We start from the raw sequence: 21,473 nt of genomic DNA on the forward strand, positions 1-21,473 counted from the left end.
CGTTCTCATTTTTTCTTGAAAGTTCAGAAAATTTCATGTTTACTGTCAAATTTTCAGCGATGTATGTTTTTTAGTTTTTGAGATATACCTATATTTTTGAAAATAAAAAATCAGTTATTTTTCATCGGCACACACTGTAGGTCTCAGCGCATTAGATTTTTTATTTAAAAATATCATAACTTTTGAACAGCTCATCCGATTTCCAATCTTATTTATGCGATTAAAGCTTAAGATTTCAACTTTTTAGACAAAATTGAAAAATTTGAAAAAATACAAAAATATTATATTAAATAAATAAATATAAAAAAATCTACTCTTTTAGAAATTTCCATTTATTTGAATGTAAAAAAATATTTTTTCAAAATTTTATTTTTACACTGAAAAGTTGAAATCTTAAGCTTTAATTCCATAAAAATAGATTGGAAATCGGTTGATCTGTTCGAAAGTTATGATATTTTTTAAAATAAAAAATCTAATGCGCTGAGACTTACAGTGTGTGTCGATGAAAATTTTTTAATTTTTAATTTTCAAAATAATATACATATCTCAAAAACTAAAAAACATACATCGCTGAAAATTTGACAGTAAACATAAAATTTTCTGAACTTTCAAGAAAAAATGAAAACAGGAATAGTCTCTTTGGTCCCGAGGCCTTCAAAACACGAAAAAATGGAAATTATTGATTTTTTTTCATGTAAAAAAAAACATTTTTTGTGAAATTTTATATTTTTCCTGAAAAGTCAAAGTCTTTAGCTTTCATTTCGTCCCAAAAGATTGAAATTCGGTTGAACGGTTCAAAAGTTATAATTTTTTTTTAAATAAAAATTTGCAAAATCTCGATTTTTTTGGTCACCCTATTTCGGAAATGGTCGCCCCAATAAAAAAAATCCAAAAACACGTGTATCCTTATTTCGGATAAGGAACAAGTGGTGACTCACTAGATCGGGTTTTCATGGAATGGCTGATATAATATGTATAATAATAGGTCATGAAAATATTATAGATTCCAAACATGCACTTTATATTGTCGGCGCGGTAAAAAGTTAGAAATGGTTTCTAACCGAAGTTGGATTTTTCTTAAAATCTATGCGAGATACCTAACTTCGGAAGTGGTGCATAAAATTCGCGTCCGGATACGCTCTGATGCGCCCTACTTCCGAAGTATGGTATCTCGCATAGTTTCCAAGAAAAATCCAACTTCGGCGAATTGCATTTTCTAATGATTGACCGAATTTACAATATAAATTTGGGAGGTATCAACGTCAAATTCTTGACAGGATTCTCACAAAGTCCTGAGAAACATTATCGAAAAATTCTGGACATGATTCTCACGGAAATCTTGGAAAAACGTTCACATAATGTTGGGATGGATTTTTACAGAATTTTTGGCAGAATTCCATAAAATCAAAGGCGAATTTCTAACTTTTCTTAAAATGCGAAGGATTCTCTGAAAATTTGGTGTAATATTTATTCTCAGTAATCCACTGAATCTATGGAAATATTTTGGTTCAATCCTAATCCTTATCATAATAATAATTCTGAGTGTTACTTCTGTTTGTCTGTGATATTACGTTCGGAAGTACGTCACACATACGGAAATACATTAATCATCGCATTATTATATGTAAATTGATATTTTTTATTAGCAGCTACCGAATGACACATAAGGTCATATTTGACTTCTGTTACGCCAACATAAGAAGTCTTATCACTACTGCGCCATGGTTGGCATTTGATTGTGACCTAGGATGATACACGACAGCTAGCCATTGAAATAAAATCAATCAGCTGTCAAGACGTAATGAACATCAAGTTGGTAAGGATGCAGTTTTTAATTGATATTGTTATATTATCTCGTATGGGACCGTCCATAAATGACGTAGCATTTTGGCCGGAGGGGAGGGGGGTGTTGGGGGTCTACTATTTTGTGACGAACCATGTATTAGGTATGCCAAAATATGTTATGATCAGAGGGGGGGGGTCACAAGGTGTCACAAATTGGCCAAAAAATGCTACGTTATTTAAAGATGCTGCCTATGATGAAGGAAGATACAATTTCATCTAACATTCGAAACACCAATAATGCTGGTAAAGCATAATGCTTGTCAAACAATGATATAGTATGTAACCTGACATACTGATAAGATTGAATTGTTTGGAATGGTTTCGTATAAAAATAGAGGGGCAACCTTGACTGAGATACCGACTAGAATGCAACCATCAAAGCTATATTTGAGTTAGGGCGTCCCGTCCCAGATAAAGACTGACGCAAAAACTAGTGCAGGTGTACCCATGCCATGCTTGCAGGCCACAACATTTATCAGTTGTTTTCTTTTCGTGAACGAACTTATATAAAAGATTGCACAAAAACGTCTCTTGCCGTAATGTAACGGGGACTGATTGCATTTGATTAGGTGTAAGCTTCCGCATGCCTGCAATCTATCTATCTATTATGATGAAGATTGTCGTTGGGTTATCAGCTATTGTGTGATGATCTGTAGTGACGGGTGGAAGCGCAACTAAATGACGCTTTCGAGCGTAGCTATCCATGCGATCCGCGATCGGTAAAATTTTCTCGAGTTTGGAAAGGGTTTTTGCTGGAAGACTATGCATGAGTAATACTCATTGAGTATTCTAATGGAAAGTACGCACAAACTTTATCGAACAAGAAAAGACGGTATAAACGAGCTTCAGCCTACACCTACTCCAGGAAATGCAAATACAGTAAACTCTCCCTTACTCGATAATCCCTATCTCGATATCGACTTAAAAAACCATAGTAAAAGTTGGTTTTTCATGGCTTCCTCGATAGTCCTTTGGATCGCATTTCTCCTCTTTTTGTGTTCTATAACTCGATACCACCCTAACTCGATAGTCCCTTCAATATCGCGTTATGGAGAGTTGACTGTATGTAGAAACTATTATCTATAGGGCTTTAGTTTGACGCTCGCGCTCGAAGGTGGAAACTACGGGTCACGTAAACTCACACCTCTGACGAACTGGGCGGCGATGGTGATGGGACACATTGAATGCCACATTATCATCGGCTTGCTAATGAACCGTTAACATGATGTTTTCCAGCTTGCAGCTATTGTGAGTCAATATTTTCCACCACGGGTGTTGTAAATGGAACAGACTCGAAGTTACCTCTACCTGCATTGAATCGAAACAAAACGCCCGTGGAAACAAATTTAAAGGCAATATATTATACTGCCATCAAGTGACGCGTGTATTGCCCATTATCGGAAAGTTGACCGAGGCGCTTATATGATCAATATCAAAAAAGGGACCCGGCTGTATAATCTACAGAATGGAAGCTACAGAAATGAATCGAACCACTTGATCGTTGAACGTTTGAACAGATTATAATATAGGTTAAATTGATATAAGGCGTCGTCATATTTGTTATTTCCAGCGAAAACAAGATGTATACTGATGTCACGAGAGCCTTCAATTACGTAATATAGGCTCTCCTAACACATTAGGCTTGTTTAACGGTATCCAGTTTTTTTACAAATTAGTTAGTATGGAAATCACTTTTGAATCACCCTCGGCAAATTTTACTTTGGGACGAGATGCCACTATGTGAATTGAAATGTCATTGAGTTTACAAATAGAAATCTTTTTTTATCATTTATAATATCAAAATCATAATATTGAATATAATATCAAAATCATGATGTTGAAGTGCAATAAAATTGTTTTATACTCAGAAAAATGTGTTTTTCGATCAAGCTACAATAAACTGTAACTTTTTCATCGCTAAACAATCCAATTGTAGAAAATATAGCGTTGAAAATGTAGCTTGATTGTCTCTAAACTGTACTCAAATTTTTCCCCTACCGATAATTCAACTATTCAAAAAGGGCAAATTTGTATAAGACGAAATTTCATGCAAAACAGCACACTTTATTGATTACGTCTGTGTTTTTGTTTATCAAAGTGATGGGCGCATCTGAAATCGAAATCAAAACCAAAACACGGCGATAGTAAACGGCGAAACTGCAAACAAAAAATAAGGAAGGCGAACACGATATGTTAATTAAAATCAGAATATAAACACGGTGCAAAAGTAATAGGCGATATTGAAATAATATCGATTGCAGGCTCATAACATTGGGCGTTACTAACATTCTCGAGTACGTTGTAGGCGAAACCTTATAAGATTTTTTGAGTACGAAACAGCAAGGGAAATTGTAGGAGATGTGTGTGGTATTCATGAGGGTTTTAAAACCAGGTTTAGGAAATGTGAATTACAGTGAAAAGGTTTAAGTTTGAGTAGATTTTCTCGAATAGAGATTAAAAATTGCACATTAGAATTTCATTGGTTATTTTCTCAATGTTATTGATTTATCAGATACGCCCTTATCACGAATCTCTCTCTAGGCTCATAGTAATTAAAAATCAGAATGTTTTTCAATTTTCACTACTTTCCATTTTGTCTCAAACTCCGAACAAAACTCATATTCCGAACAGCAGCAATTCCAATAATTTTTTTTTTTTTTCAAATGTTTATTGTTAAGTACTTGTAATGTAAAGGAATTGAGGATGATATATGAGAAATATGAATGAGTTTGTTGAAAAATCACTGTTCAAAGATGAGTGTTTGGAATATTCGATTGTTAATTAGCGGATATGAGTAGAAATTCTTAAATCTAACTAGTCTTTGCTAAAAAAAACAATCTGTCATTTTTTCCAAGACACTTGGGTGTTTCGATAACGCAAGAGTCTTATAATTCGCCGAAAACTCGTCAGAGGTTTACAATGGTTTGGATGTGTTTCTGATAAGATTTTTTTCAAGAAACCACAGTAGTACTAAAAGAAAAGACCAAAAAGATCATAACCACCACCTCTTGCTAAACTGTCGTTTCAAATTGCATTAAAGATCCCGTCAAGAATCCACCAACAGAATTTGCAAAGGGTCTCAAATTATCTATTGAAATATCCAAAGAAATATTGCAACAATCTCGCTAGCACTTCGCCGATGATTTTCAAACGAATCTGCTTAGTGTCTGATCAAGATCTTGTCAGAAAATCACTAAGAACGTCAGAAAATAATCAATTATGTTTTATATAATCTAAAAAATATATATTATAAAATCAACTTGTAGTGGTTATGTTAAGGATGTAGAATAAAATAAGAATCGCCAAAATACCATGAAGGCTCGTACTAATAATCAATCTAAGTTTTTGAGCGAAATCTGACACAGATCTCATGATTCTAAGAAACATTTGTGTAGGATCTCTCCAAAAATTTATTGTAAGCTATTTGGAATTCGAATGTTAGGCAGTCGTGCATCCCCTGGTAGAATTTATTAGTTTCGGCCGTGGTTTCTATTAATTCAGCAGTCTCGGATATTCTATGATGCCAGCAATAGTACAAACTTTCTCATTCGATGCATTCTTGTGTTCCAAAAACATGACATTCAAATCAGGGAATGCCTTCTTGCGATGCTTCATAATATCAAACGACGATAAGAAATATGATTATAAATTGACGCTCATATTGAGCTGTTCGGTAATTCAATCCGCATGGTTATTAAATTAATTAACTCATTACGCGTGGTAAAGATGGACAAATTATGTGTGAAATTATGAAAAAAATCCACGTGCTCGGCTGGGATTTGAACCCAGGACTCTTGTATGCTAGACGAGCGCTTTACCAACTAAGCTACCGAGCCACTTAACTGAGTTGGTTACAAGTTCAGAATTCAAATCCCTACAGACCATGCGGACCCCTTTGGATTGTTTAGTTAAAAATTCTCGAGAAGCATAATAGCTGAGAACTTTGTTTGCAAATTGAATGTAGATTTATATATGTATCGTTTATCGTGTATCTCTATGTCCTGCGAAATCGAGAATATTTCCATCCCGAAAACATCCTCGACCGACTTGCGTTTACCGCTACTTACATGAATAAAAGTCATCATTTTCCAGTGAATACCTGAATCGTTGCATACTTCAAGGAGTTTAGTGCATGTTAAATATGATCGTTTTGAATGATAAGTCGATGAATTATGGCTAATCATTCAAAAGCTACTGGTTAAGTACTCTGAATTTATTGTATACTTAACTAGTACCGTGTTTTTATCTTCAATCTTCAATATACATATTCTTTATGTATTTATACAATAAAATTTTAAGTGTTGTTTCAAATGGGCTCGCTCACCGCCGTCAGTTTTTGTTGACATTTTTTGAGCAATAAACAAACGCTCGGTTGTCGTCATGGTGGGATTATTTTTATCAATTTTATCATTTCACGTTACACGTTTCTGATTTGGTAGAGTTCGCTTGGAACACGGCCATGTCCAAGTCAGTCTGTTTTGGCCAGCGGCGGGAAAGCGTTCGTGTTTTTGCTTATCTGCGCGGTAATCACACCTAACTTATCAAAGCAGTGCGGTGCAGTGCAGATATGAAACTGACACTAAGATCGTTCTGGCCGGCCAGCGTTAAACTCCAACACGGTTTAGTCAACTCGGTGAATTACGTTACATGCAAGGTTAGTGCCGGAAAGAATCGCTTAATTATTCAGGACGCTGGGGAATAGTGATACGTATGTTTAAAAGCGTAATAAAGCATTAATAATTGATCAATCACAGCTCACTAAAGGTTACGATTTCGTGAAAGTGAATCTATGTGGTGTATATTATCCCTTCCATTATTGAAATGTTTCATTTGGACAATCAATCTGTTGTTTATACGAATTATGTGAATAGCGTCACATGATAGCTATCGTGCAAAGGACATGGAATCATGGAATATGAGTAAATCATATATGGGGCCTTCCTTAACCTAGTGGTAACGTCCGCGACTACAAAGCCAAACCTTGCTGAAGGTGTTTGCGTTCGATTCCCGATCTTTTTGCAATGGAAATTTTCTCAACTTCCCTTGCCATAAAGTACCTGTCAAACGATATACGTATGTAATAATCACAACTTTTGCACTGCAAGCTCTCAGTTAATATCTGTGTAGGTGCTCATAAGAAAACTAAGTCGAGAAACAGGCTCTGTTCCAGTGGGGTCATAATGCCAAGAAGAAAAAGAATAAGATTAAATCAAAAGACAAAAGGCACGTTGATGATTCATCGCAAAACCACACAACGTCGGTGTGATCCAGAAGATTAGGCAGATAAAATACAAGATTAGACAAGTACCGAGTTAATTACTCAACGAAGAAATTAACGGGAGCTCTGCATTAGCAACGCAGAATACGCATTCAATATCTTATCTGCAATTTCGATATCTCGCTTAGTGAATCAGAGCATGATTGCTGGGGGCAAAGCGTGGGTACAGTGAGTAGAATAAATATAATACACAGAAAAAAAGAACTACACTCTTAATTAGCCTAAGTGACTAGGCGCATTTGGTAGTAAGTTGGACCCACATTTTCGAAACCATATGAATTTGTATATGTATTCTGATTTAAAGCCACAGTAATGTAGGACTTACTAGATTACAATGTTCCAGTTTTTGTGATAATATTTATAGTTAACATATCGAAACAAAAAGTAATATCACGTTATTTTCGCTGCAAGTCACTTAAGTCGTAAATAATGTGTAACATTTCACTCCAATTACTGTGATAAAATGTAAGAAATGACATGGTTGGTCAATTTACGTCGTTCGTTCATTACAATGCAGTGAATCAAATATCATGCAAAACGCAGCAACACAAACATCGCCTTCTGTTTACAGAATTATGTTTGTTACAACAATCGTAATTCCAATAGATTTGTTTTGAAGCGAAAATGCTTCGGATTCCTAACGTGTAATTAGATTCCTAACGAGTAATTTAGAAACTCTCTGGATATTGATTGAAATCCTTAGATTCCGGTGAGATCTTGCTGATAGTATACAAGACGCTGTTGGAAATTATAATGAGTCCATAAGGAATACCCAGGACACCACTCGTAATCCTCAGATTCCTTTGGGCTTCCACTAAGCATCCGTAAAATTTCGTTACAAATTCAGGAGACCTCCAAAAAAAATTCAAAATTTCGTTAGAAATCGACGCTTAGAATCCTCAGGATATCTCTAAGAATCCTTATACTCCGCTGAAATCTTGCTGAAAATGTTCAAAACTCCGCTTAGAACACTTAAGAGTTCATTTCGAATTTTCAGCATACCACTTACCAGACTCCGTTAAAATCCATTTCAAAATCCAAGATTCGCCTAGAATCTCAGGATCTTGCAAGGTCATGACTCCATTGAGGATCCGCATATATTGCTGAGATACCGTTCACAATCCAAAAAATTCTGCTAGACACAGTATTCACAAATTTCGAAATGTTTTCGCTTGTAATCTTCAATATTCTGCATGAAACCTTTGTCATTGATTGATCTAAAGTTGCTTATTGATTTTTGGTAAATCCTTCTTCATCCCAAACAACACTTAAGTCTTTTGGAATCTTATCAAATTCTTTACCAAAAGGTCCATTCAGCTTGACAATCAAGGATCTTGATTTGAAAGTTTTGATACAGTCAGCAGCTGTTAATTACATCAGATTTAGGATTGCTCTTCATCAATATTCTGGTTCAATGTTAAATGAACAGGAGGGTTTAGTTGGTAACACAGTATAAAACACGGAATATTTATTCGAATGTTTACACAATTCTGTTTTATATCGATAACTACAATATGAACTTGTACTGGTAACTTCGTAGAAAATTCTTACCATCTGCTCCATGTGCTCGATTAAATTTTATTTAGATAAGAAAAGGTTCCCAAAAAGCAAACGACGACGTATCACTAAGCTCTTTCTCCACATTTCATCACGATAAGCCATTATTGGAAACTTCTCACTTGGTGCAACCCGTATGCTAAACCCGGTAGAATGAGGGTTTTCTTTCCACTCGTGTCACCGCGAGTAGATATCACCTGGTCGATATTGACGATCCCTAATAGAATTAAAATATACCGCTGACAGGCCGTTCAATAAAGTTCACTCCGTTGCAGGCGGTCTAATTGGACAAGTCAACTAAATCATGCCGCCAAGAAAATAGATAACGAAACTAGCATCCACACGCAATTATATATATCATATAGGTATATCACTGAAGATGGATAAACGGAACAGTTGTCAACCACCTTGGTTGGAAACAGGCGGTTTGAAACTTAATCCCACAAATCCTATTAACTACAACGACGACAACAGAAGTAACGATTTTTCGCTGCAAATGCTCGGGCTTCTGTGCAAATGTAATTTGCCTCTGTCGATTTCTTACGCTTCGAGGTAAAGTCAATGAGTCTAAGCGTTGATTCGGGTAGTTTATTGAATATATCGATACGACACTAATTTAAACTCAATCGATGATAGTGGTTTATAACAAAAAGACGTCTGCAAGACATTCGAAATTTAATATTGATTGCGCAAAATAAAAATAGAGTAAACCGATGACTTTTAAATTGGATGCAACACGCTGTATCATTGTATGAATTCATCTACATATTGAAGCGTCTGCTCCTCGAAGATATGGTGTCTGCATCAATATGAGGACTGAGTATATACTTGACTGACTGAGCTGACGACGATGTTCCATGCCCAGATAAATGTCATCAATCATACAATTAAGCGAGGTTCTACGTTTGCGATTTATTTGGCATAGGCAAATCAATTCCTCGCAGAACATTATTGACTGAATTGGAGAAAATAGCATGGAAAGTGTCACTCGGTCATATTGATCGACTTTTTGGACAGTTTGATCGCCTGAGTTCTTCTTCTTCTTTCTGACGTTACTTCCCAACTGGGACAAAGCCTGCTTCTCAGATTAGTGTTCTTATGAGCACTTCCACAGTTATTAACTGAGAGCTTTCTTTGCCGATTGACCATTTTTGCATGTGTATATCGTGTGGCAGGTACGAAGATACTCTATGCCCTGGGAATCGAGAAAATTTCCTTTACGAAAAGATCCTCGACCAGCGGGATTCGAACCCACGACCCTCAGCATGGTCATGCTGAATAGCTGCGCGTTTACCGCTACGGCTATCTGGGCCCGCCTGAGTTAGTATTTACAAAAATCAATAAATTCGATGCAACATTTTTTCGTTCCTCGTCCAAATGAGATTCACGAATATTGCACAAAAGAATAACAAAGATAGACTAAAGTTTTACAATGCTTTTCAATATAAAATGGTTGAACAAATTTGCCAAGTGCATGAGGGTGACCCATATTCGACGAATTTAAAAAAAATTACACTCCCAAATCTATTCATTTGTATTCCACTTAGGGACGATTTCTTCACCCCCGCTTAGGTCCTAAACCTAGTTTAATCATATGGGTAAACGTGGTTTACTGCTTAAGCGAAGGTGAAAAAATCGGCCCTCAGATACTAAGAAAATTTAAACGAAATTCATCTAGTCCAGTGACCCTTTGCCTAACTGATTATGCGGGCCACCTCAATGCTTTCAAAACGTGGCACGGGCCGCAAAATATGCAAGGATCAATTGGCTCCAAATTAAATTGAAAGGATCTCATTTCTCATATTCGCAAAATTGAGGTCATTCGATCTTTGCATCCCTAATCCTAAAAGCATTGAAGTGATCTACAGTTGTGTTAAAAATAATAACAATAGTGAAAGCCAATTTTCATACATTATGCTCAAATTTGACATGTTGTGTGTTTCCTATGAGAAATTGACATAAAATTTTGGTACAGTACATTAATTTCCAAGATTGTTCTACCTCGAAAAAACTTTTAATATAATATGATCAACAAAATCAAAATTTGAAATCAAAAAAATATTAGTTTACCGTAGAGATAATTCAGGGGCTTCCTAAGTGCCGTAAAAGAACAGGACACCTTGTTTCATTTCAAATCCTATTAAATTTAAAAGAAAACGCTGATTCAACAAAATTCAAGTGCTTTAAGTTGCATCGTAGCCAAACCTCGAATTGTACAGAGCGTAAATCTAGAAAACCAAACAACTGTTCAGGCTGAAAATTTGATTGGATTGAAAAAAAAACTATGCATTTGGCCTAAACACGGATAAATCCAGACAAATTTGTCATAATTTAAATAGCCGACTTTTTGCAAACAAAAGAATAAATAAATCCTGTCATAAAGAAGACACAATATACGGGCCTAAACAGATTGAAATTCAAATTTTTTTCGCGGGCCACACAAAACCGTCTCATGGGCCGCATGCGGCATGCGGGACGCAGTTTGGTGACCACTGATCTAGTCTAAGGGTAAGCTCGACGAGCTTGAAATTTTTATGAGAAAATCGAGGAAATGTTTGTTAGGTACATGTTTCGCTCGTAGGTGGCCCAGTACTCGATGAATTTCATTCGTTAGTAACTCCCCAGCGCTAGCTAATAGAGAAGAAAACACTGCAATAAACAGGAAGTTTGAAAATATTTTTTCTGTAGGGTTGCCCGTTTGTATCAGAGATAATATATGTACATTAAACATTGAACAAATACTTGTTTTTGTTTAGCTTGACGTTAATATTGTCAATCATATGTATGTACTTATTGGTAAACACTTCAGATATGATTGAGCAATCACTTCAATATCATTTGAAGTGCCTTCTCGAGATACCAGATAATTTGACAAGAGCTGTTTCTTATCTTTTCTGCTTACTATCAGCTCCAAAAATATTGCTATAGTATAGAACTGGCTAAAAATAGTTTAGTATACTTCCTGTACTTTGTGTTCTAGAATATTTTTCTTCTGCCTGACATTACGTCCCAAAAAAGACAGAGTCTGCTTCTCAGCTCGGTGTTTTTATGAGCTCTACCACAGTTTCTAACTGAAAGGTTTATATGCTAATTGACCATTTTTGCATGTGTGTCGTGTGACAAGCATTGTCATTTGTCCTTATTTCAAAAATTCATAACCCGAAAAAATCGACTGGCGAGATTTCAACCCACGAACCAGAGACGAACACAATCCTAAACTTAGTCTTGCACGCTTTCCACTCTACGGCAATTCGGCTAGTTTTTTAATTAGCTAAGTACAGTGATTAAAGAAAATCGACGACATGACCTATTAAGATAGTTTTCAAGTGCATAAATTATGGGAGCTACAATAAGACAATAATTTGAGGATTGTTCTTCACTATCAATTAATATCAATTAGGATTTTTTTTTCCAACTAACTATTTATTATGTTCGCTGTTGCTTTTTGGGCCAAGAATTGTTTCTTATCATCCTTTCCTTTCCTAATAAAGTAGGGGGAGATCCCCCAGTACCGGACAGCACCCAATACCGGACAAAGTCGAAACATTGAGAAATCATGGTCCAATCAAGATGGTGTATTAGTAGTAAAGGAAGCTTTTATGGAGACTAATGTTTGCGTAGAACAACACATCCTTGAAATATGCATGCCTTCTTAAAAAAGTACAAAAGTTTGAAAATTTCAAAATAATTTACGTGTTGCCTTAATTTTGAGCCTATTTAGTAATTATTTTGAATATGAAAAAATACTTTGGATCATGCAAGCATATTAGAACATAATCCTATTTTGATAGTATGAATGTATTTTGTACCATAATTGGACTAAATATGGACAAATTACAATTTTGGTTAAGCACCTCCTGTCCCCCAGTTTCGGACAGCCTGATTTGTTATATGATATCTTTGTAATTATTGCACCAGTGTCTCAAAATACATTCATTTTTCATGGATTCCGTCGATCACGGTATCAAAGATGCAATAAAACTAAGGAAAATGAACATTCAGAACAACATCGTAAAATGTGCTGTTTTTCATCATGTAAGAAAGAGGCTTTTTATGTACATCTTGCTAACTAAAAAATACTCGAATAGTTCTTGTAAATGTTACAAATGCATTGAATTGGCAATTATATACTATTCCTATAGTAAACACATTCAATGATGTTCAAATTTACAGAATTCGAGGCATTTCGAGATCTTGTCCGGTATTGGGTGCCACCTTTCAAGATCGATCAATTTGGTACTAAAATACATCATCAAAATGCAATGTCAAAATTCATATTTATATTTTCAAATTTATTTTTGTACACTATAAAAATGATAATATTTATCATAAATGAGTAACACGAGCACATAAAACCAATATTTTACGAATTATGAATTTAGTGGCTTAAGTGTCCGGTACTGGGGGATCTCCCCCTATAGGTGCCGCTCTGATGCATAAAAATGAAACCAACTGTACGGCCGAATTACGCGGCTATGCGTGTTCGCATGATTCATTCATCATTGGCGTAAATAGGGAGGGGCCAGGGGGGGCCTGGCCCCCCCGAATCATGGGCTTGGCCCCCCCGAAATAAAATGGAGAAGAAATGAGAATATAGTTGAAACTTGTTTTTAGTATAAAACATGCACTTATGAAACTAAACGCGTTAAATGCATTTTGAATATAAATTTCTGGATGATCATTGTTTGACAGGCAATAGCAATATGTAATTTTAAAACGTCACATAGTGCCATACTGTTTCCTTTTTGCCCTTTCCCGATTTTGAAATTCATTGAAGCATGTTTTAGAATTAGCAGAACTGGCTTGATCTATTTGTAGTGGTATTATTAATTAGAAAACCAAAGTCTCTTCATATTTTAAAACTAGCTGCGATATTTTGTGATCAATTATCTAGAATGAATCGTTGCTACTAGGAAATGTTTGTGTATGAGAATTATTGTTAAAATTTTACAAAAAAATCTCAAAAATAAACAATGGTGCAGCAAGCGAACTATAGTTTCTTCACATTTTTCGCGAACCTTTAAATGTTTCATATTTAAATTTATTAGTCATTCGATGTATTTGTCTACAAAACGTCGGGAACAGATATGAACTGCTAGTAAGTTGACGACAGTGAAGCAGTTGCATTCAATAGTGACAGCTAAACTGTTAACATTGAAATTCCTTTACGTATAGTAAGATAGTGGCGGATTCGTATAAAAAACAACATCAAACCGTTGAAAGGCGTAGATTTCGCAACATTTTTTTTCAATTTTCAATTAACAAAAATGTTCTGAAGTGTTCAGATTGAAAAAATAATAAGACCATGTTACTATTTGTTTCTGTAGAACAAGCGTAAAACCTAGTTCATACTGAAGATTGTTTTTAGACACGCTTTTAATTTTTCTATAAGTGTTTATAATATGACTTTTTTTATTATTTTTTCTTACGCAACATTTTTTGGCGTCTTACGTAGGTTATATGGAAATTATTTCAATTCTTTTTTTGTCTTTGTAAACGAGATTTTTAACCCTGGACTAGTTCATCTCGAGACCAACAGCTTTACTTCCCTTCCAAATGAAGTCACCACTATAACTTTTTTAGTCATAAGTGACTATCACCGGGATGGGCTTCGATCCCAGGTCCTCGGTGTGTACGGTTAGCGGTTAGACTACACTAGGTCCGTCCCCACATCAATTCGGTTCAGAGATTTTTTTTTCGTTTTAAATATATATGCATTCATGTACAATTTCTGTTATTTGTAAGAAAATTAGAAAAAACTTGTTTCTAGAATAATGAGGAGATATCGATGATGTACTGCATTGTTTTTTATATGTTTTTATTGCAAGTATGAACAAATCTAGAAAGCTCAATTGCAATCAATTTTCTTTAAGTGAAACTAACATTAGAATTTTATACGTGTAAAATCAAAATACATTCTTAAATTTGTCTTGGCTCAGTTTGCTTATTTTACCAAGTCCAATGAAGCAGCCGTTTGTTAGACGACCTTTACTAACTTCTATGTCAATCTATTGTATGAAAACTTATTGTTTTCCAAGCATGAGCTCACGATTTTTAGTCAATATGTATTTCTCAGTCGTACATTTATATTTTAAGACCGGCCGGATTTGTTTTTAGATTTTTAGTAGCCCAAAATTAAACATTACTAGAGAGACTGGGACAAAAGTGCGAGTGAGACAAGATTTTGTTTTTAAGATTTCTAGCTCGATTCAAATCAAATCTAATAAAAACCATAGTGTTCAAGAATAGATTTGGAAAAATTATGGCTATTTGTTGTTTTTTTACGTAAAAAATAAATTTTTTGGTCAAACTTTCATTGCATGGAAATGAATAAGGATAAAATCTTTTTTTATTATTTATGTAAGGCCGTTTTTAGGCATCATAAGGATGCTTTGAGGTGTATTGATTGCTACATAATTGCTTGGAATCAAATTTTGACCCAGAGTGTGGCAAAAGTTTGAATCAGCGGGGCAAAAGTTCAAGTCATATAAGCTTACAGAGAAATTCACAAATTACCCCAAATTCACACGAAACTTAACGAAATTTGGCTGATCGTGCAAAAAAAGTCACAAACTTTTCACATTTTCACTTAGTTTTGCAAAAAACTGCTTTTTTTGGGCTTTGGGCAATTTTTCTTTTCAACTGCTATTGTTTTCCATCCTGCTTTCTTCAAACAACTGTTATCGTACGAATTTGCTGACAAAGGCTTTATTTGAATACAAAAAACCTTTCAATTCTTCAATATGATGTTAGCCAAGCAGCTTTAGGTTTTAAAGTTTTTAACTCTAAAAAGGTATTATTCAATCCTATGTTCAAATTTTGGTTTCGTGAGGTTTAGAGAAATGAATCGTTCGCTACAGAAATTCTGAGCAACAATAATCCATATTTTCAAACTAGCAAGCGTTATTTTTTTTTCAAAGGCTAGGTTTTTTTTAACTTGTCTTCTTCAAAAGGTTTGAATTTCACATTGATCTTGAACCTTAATTGAACTGATACATTTAAATCTTTATCTTGTTTTATAACTTTGAAAAAGTTCTAGTTCAAATCTAAATGGAAAGGTAAATCCTGATTATAGTCTGTTTTTTAATTCTTGTATTCTATTCGATATCATTAGATTGAGTTGAAATCGTCATCTTGGCAATATAAAACGATAAAATAGATTTAAAGATGAAAGTGACATTTGGTATCTAAGGAAGTTGATCAATCGGTTTTGGACGATTTTTAGGTTTTGATCCACCTCTGTATGAAAGTACGCGACTCGGTTCACAAATATTATCGAAACAAGCATTGTTAAGTTATCTAAATCCCTTATGACTTTTATCTCTCATGAGAAAGGGGCCGTGGCCCCCCTCAAGTCTGATGGCTATTTACGCCCATGTCATTCATCGTAAATGTTTATCTGCTATGTACTAACAAAAACTGATATTGATAACACTGACAACAGGTCGGTATTGATTGTTGTTTGACACATGCTGAAGTAAACGTTGATGCATTGAGGGACATCTAAACGTCTGGATGTACATTATAAAGTGCATACACGCCTGGGATAAGTACATTAAGTGCATTTCTGTCAACAAAATCAGTAACAGATTCAGATAAAGTATGTCGTATAATTATACAGCAATTCGAAATTTTGTACATCAAAGGGTCAATTGATAGTGATCGCATCGATTTTGTTTATGTTTGATGATCACTACTGCGATCTGCTGGTTCTCTGTTGGAAAACATCGAAATTTTCGTATCATGGTGAAACATCTCGGAATTCAAAAAATTTCACCACACTTGTGTTGAGTTGTATTCCTTCTCATTTTTGAAGAAAAAACTGAAAAAATATGAAAACAAAGTATCTGTGCTATCGACATTCACCATTTTTTATGCTCTACATTTATGTGAATCTGTATGGACGCTGATGACCGTAAATATATTGAGGTGATTCAAAAAACGTTTTATACAAACAAGCTTAAATATTGAAAAAAAAAACACTCAGAATCGATCCATTGCTCGCCAAATCGCATTTCGAGCTAGCAGATTCCAATGAAATTTTGTGGATCTGTAGACCATGACCAGTAAGCCACTTTGTATTTGGAAAGGCTTCAAATCAAGATTATGCATTTTACGAACACCAATCACAACCACTGTTGTAAGCAATCACGGTAGTCGACACGTTTTTGCTGATATTTGGCAGCGCTTCCTTTAAACATTCTCAACACAAGCGATTAAACGAATGTCGAAAAGAAAAATGTCAATTGAATGCCACTGACCACGATAGCTTCACAAGGAAACGTTACGGTTTTGTTTGTTTTTGTTCTGCTTTCACTGTATGTGTGTCACATTTGAAATAACAGGCAAGATCGAACCATTCATGTTTTTATGATCCGATATCTGAATTATATGCAAAACTTATGATTTATGGCAAATGTATTCGTGTCAGACGACATTCAATTGACACTTTTTTGTGTTTGTCGACGTTCATTCTAAAGCTCGTGTTGGGACTGCTGACCATACAGCAAGGATTCGATGGTTGGAACACGACTGCCTTCTGACTAGCAAATCCAACCCGTTAGTTGGAACGACTAACAGCTGGTGAAAATGTTCCAGACTCACGCATATGGAGAGCAAATCGTCACGAAACGCACATATACGTGCACATTTGATCTTTATATTGAGACTTCAATGCGACGGTGCTCAGACGACAATGCCAGTTTGACATCTACTCTTGACATTCGAGTACTTTTTGGTTGTTTTTTTTTCATCCAGCGAACATCCAACCAAAGACAAATAAAGACCTCCATGTCCCTTGCAGTTGTCCAGATTTGAATGACATTAAGCGAACATCCAACCAAAGACAAAATACATGGACATGGAATGACTCTGTCTGTCAATCTTGGGTACCTTTTGCAGTACCAAGGGACCAAATGCAGTGGTACCCAATCTGAACCCAAGTGGGACGGACCTGATCCAACCATCGAGCCATTCTATGTAGCGGAGCTCCAACGAGCGAATCCCCACGGTAAAACCATTTAAAATTAATCAAGTTCTAGCAGTTTAAACGTTGATTCATAAATTGTGACTCCCACATGTATTTCATGCAAAAATATCAGACATTTTGCATTTTTTCGTGTAGCCATGTTTATTGAATCTGTAAATGTTATCTAGAACACATTCTCCTACAGGTATCTACATATGTATTAACCCATCTACAGGCACGCGTCTTACGAAATTAACTAAAAAATCACCCTCAATGTGTAGTTTATCAGCAAACACGTTTTAGTGGTGTTTTGTAAAAAAATGTATAATGTTGTCTCTTGCAATCAGTTAATTCATAAATTTTGTTTGATCCATCTGGGGTGACTGTATGGTATATTAATGAGTGTAATAAATACTTCTGTTTGGGTACCAATAAAAAGCATATCTACCTAGACTCTAATATCTAGCTACCTGAACTCAAGTGCCGTATAGCTTGACGAAGCCAATATCACAAATTAATCTTCCTTAGTCCCTAACAAAAAGTTACAAACTGTGACTTAGGGTCGATAATTTAACTAGAAGAGTAACAGGTTTTCAAAATCATGAAGAATGTGCCGTCGCATGCCTAGTTTCGTTACTAAAACTTAAATGTTCCACAATACGAGTATCTCCGGTTGTCATTCCTGGGTTAATTCGGTGGGCCAGAAGAACCAAAGCGGTCATTTATCAATAATTGAACTAGAAGAGTCACAGGTACTCAAAATCATGGAGAATGAGCTGTCGCATGCCTAGTTTTGGTACATAAACCTAAATATCGCTCAATAGGGGTATCTCCGGTGGTCATTCCTGGGTTATTTCCTGGGTTAGCCGTCGCATGCCTACTTTTGGTGATTAAACTTTGTGGTTGCATATTACGGGTCGCCCGGTGGCCATTCCGGTGCTCTACAATTACCAGAATAACCATCCATACATCTTCTTAATGAAATACATCCAAACACAAAAATCGTAAAAAAAATAATTAACAATTGATTAAGTTTTAGGGCATAAATCTGAGTGCGCCGATGATTGGTTCCTTATTACAGAAAAATTTTATACCAAAATATTCATCAACCGAATAGTACGGATGGAAATTACATATACAAAACTGAGATGGAAACTTACTTTTCGGAAGTTCCGGAACCGGGTATGAATAGCTAAGTGATTTAAGAATCTCTATTCACAACCCACGTGAATACCTATTCAACAATATGAGGACGGTTCAGATTACTTGTTTGGTTACGAAACTACAGGTTAACCATCCATTCATCCTCTTAACGAAATACATCCAAACATAAAAATCGTAAAAAAATGGGCACAATTGATTAAGTTTTGGGGCATAAATCTGAGTAATTTCATCGAATTGTCCAGATTGGCCACCTTCCGGGACTCCAGGAACCGGTTCCGCATGGACCATACTGGACCGACTTTTTCAGGGGATGTGCGCCGATGATATTCATCAACCGAATAGTACCGATGGGAATTACATATACAAAACTGAGATGGAAACTTTTGGAAGTTCCGGAACCGGGTATGGATATCTAAGTGATTTAAGAATCTCTATTCACAACCCACGTGAATACCTATTCAACAATATGAGGACGGTTCAGATTATTTGTTTAAGCGAAGTAAGCACTTCAACAGAAAAGTAAACGCCTATCTCGATACATGGGAAATTTCTTGCAAGAAATGGTCAAGAAAAGCATTTTCCTTCACTGAGAACAGCGTTGCAGTTGAAAATACTATGTTAGAGGCTTAAATTAAATACACAACGCCACTTGATTTGTGCAGACTAAATTTGCATTTATTTCAAATATTTTGTGTAATAAATTTTACCATGGTACCATTTCGACAGTAAAAATTACTATATCATGGTTAAAAACTTGCAGCAAGCCAGAATCGAACCGAGGATCTTGCGATTGTCAAGCGCGAACGCTTACCGCTCGGCTATCGATGCGGTTGGATCGAGAGGGACCAAAACGCAAATAACTCTCTTGATAGCTCAATCGTGATTGGAATAGTAAATTTAAAAACTCGTTCATGATTCTCATTACTTCAACGCTTGTTTCAGTGTTTGATCGTAGTACGCAGTTGAAAAGAACTGTCATTTCAAATGGAGCTCACTATAGAAAATTTCTTGATCATTTCTTCCGCAGAAATTTTTACTTTACTTGAGCTGAACAGCATACTTTGCTTGCTATTGCTAGGTTATTTCAATCAAAAGTTACATCGATTTGAATTTTGAAAAGGGGCGAAAAAGGCCCAAGGTCATCACTAAGGTTAATAACATAGATTTCTGATTTTTTTTAAATCCCATAAAAATGTATTCACCATGATATGATCATAAATAGTTCCAAAATATGCATAATCTGTTCTATGAGAGTAAATAAACTTCAATAGAATTGTGAGAAATGTATTGCAAGACTTTTTCCCATCTTTTGCTTGAAGATGAATCACTGTGCAACGGAAAACTGTCATCGTGCACTGAGAACAGCGTTGCGGTAAAATTAACATATTGATGGTTTAAATTAAATGCACAGCACCACTTTATTTGTGCAGACTACCCAAAGCATTCCCAAGTAACCATAAGCACTAATAATAAGCCCTTAATCAGCATCATAAATGCGTACATGCATTATAATAGCACCACAAATGCTTACACACCCTATAACGGCACTTCCGCTGCATAGAAACCCTATTACAGCATCATTGATGCTTCTAAGCCCGATGCATACGGGCATTAAATAAGCACTATATTGGCTCTATATTCGCATACAGGGCCTGTTTAAATGCCATCCAGTGTTTTGACAGATATACCACGTGCTTTGTGTTTACATATAGTGGTGAGAGGGAGTCAAACATAAGTCTTCTCACTACTACAATTGCAGCTTTTATGACGGGGAAAAGTGGTGGTTTAAATTGGTCACTTATCTTTCCAATACTATTCATCTTATGTGGGCGAAGGAGCAAAGGAGCAGAACTTCAACAACTCAACAATACAGGTGTCGCAGGTTCGAGACGCAAAATGAGGAATTTCATCATCATAAAACAAGGATCAATATGTGGCAATTTCAAGTCCTCAAAAGGATTAAAACCACCAAAATGAATAAGTCTGATACGGAGAAGTACTATCTCAATCATTTTATTACATTTTGCATACTATTCGGGGTTTCCATTTTCATTCATTTATTTATTTACCTCGTGTACCAGCTGCTTGGCCGCATACGCGAAAGCTCTCTGGCTGCGTACGCGAAAGCACAAAATATTCGCCCGAAAAACCTGGCGAAAACAACTGACGTTTCTCACGTGGTCTTATATCAGCACTAGTGATGCCGAGAAGCACGAATATATCTTCGCATTATAATGGCACGCTATTTCGCCTTTTCTGGCATTATAATAGCATTATATGCGTATATAAAACTGACAAGCATCAAATGATTACCCTATATGCGCATATAATGCTGTTACCGTGCCGCATTATCGTGCTTACTGGTTACTTGGGTAATGGCACGCTATTTCGCCTTTTCTGGCATTATAATAGCATTATATGCGTATATAAAACTGACAAGCATCAAATGATTACCCTATATGCGCATATAATGCTGTTACCGTGCCGCATTATCGTGCTTACTGGTTACTTGGGTATACCCAAGTAACCAGTAAGCACGATAATGCGGCACGGTAACAGCATTATATGCGCATATAGGGTAATCATTTGATGCTTGTCAGTTTTATATACGCATATAATGCTATTATAATGCCAGAAAAGGCGAAATAGCGTGCCATTATA

The 21,473-nt window shown here is 35.7% G+C and overlaps 1 protein-coding gene across 9 annotated transcripts in view; it reads left to right on the plus strand.

Annotated features, from left to right (window-relative positions):
• Nucleotides 1-21,473, plus strand: part of LOC5565303 (phosphatidylcholine:ceramide cholinephosphotransferase 1) — an 88,647-nt gene that overhangs the window by 48,238 nt on the left and 18,936 nt on the right. The window contains exon 1 of one of the 9 annotated variants that reach the window (XM_001649613.2): nt 6,313-6,499. The exons of the other annotated variants lie outside the window; for them this stretch is intronic. Within the exon in view, the coding sequence (XP_001649663.2) occupies nt 6,413-6,499 (87 nt within the window). The 5' untranslated portion in view covers nt 6,313-6,412. Of the gene's footprint in view, nt 1-6,312; nt 6,500-21,473 lie in introns of those variants that run through there. 9 annotated transcript variants of the gene reach the window in all.

Source organism: Aedes aegypti, chromosome 2 (assembly GCF_002204515.2).
Source record: "Aedes aegypti strain LVP_AGWG chromosome 2, AaegL5.0 Primary Assembly, whole genome shotgun sequence".
NCBI classification, from domain to species: Eukaryota; Metazoa; Arthropoda; class Insecta; order Diptera; family Culicidae; genus Aedes; species Aedes aegypti.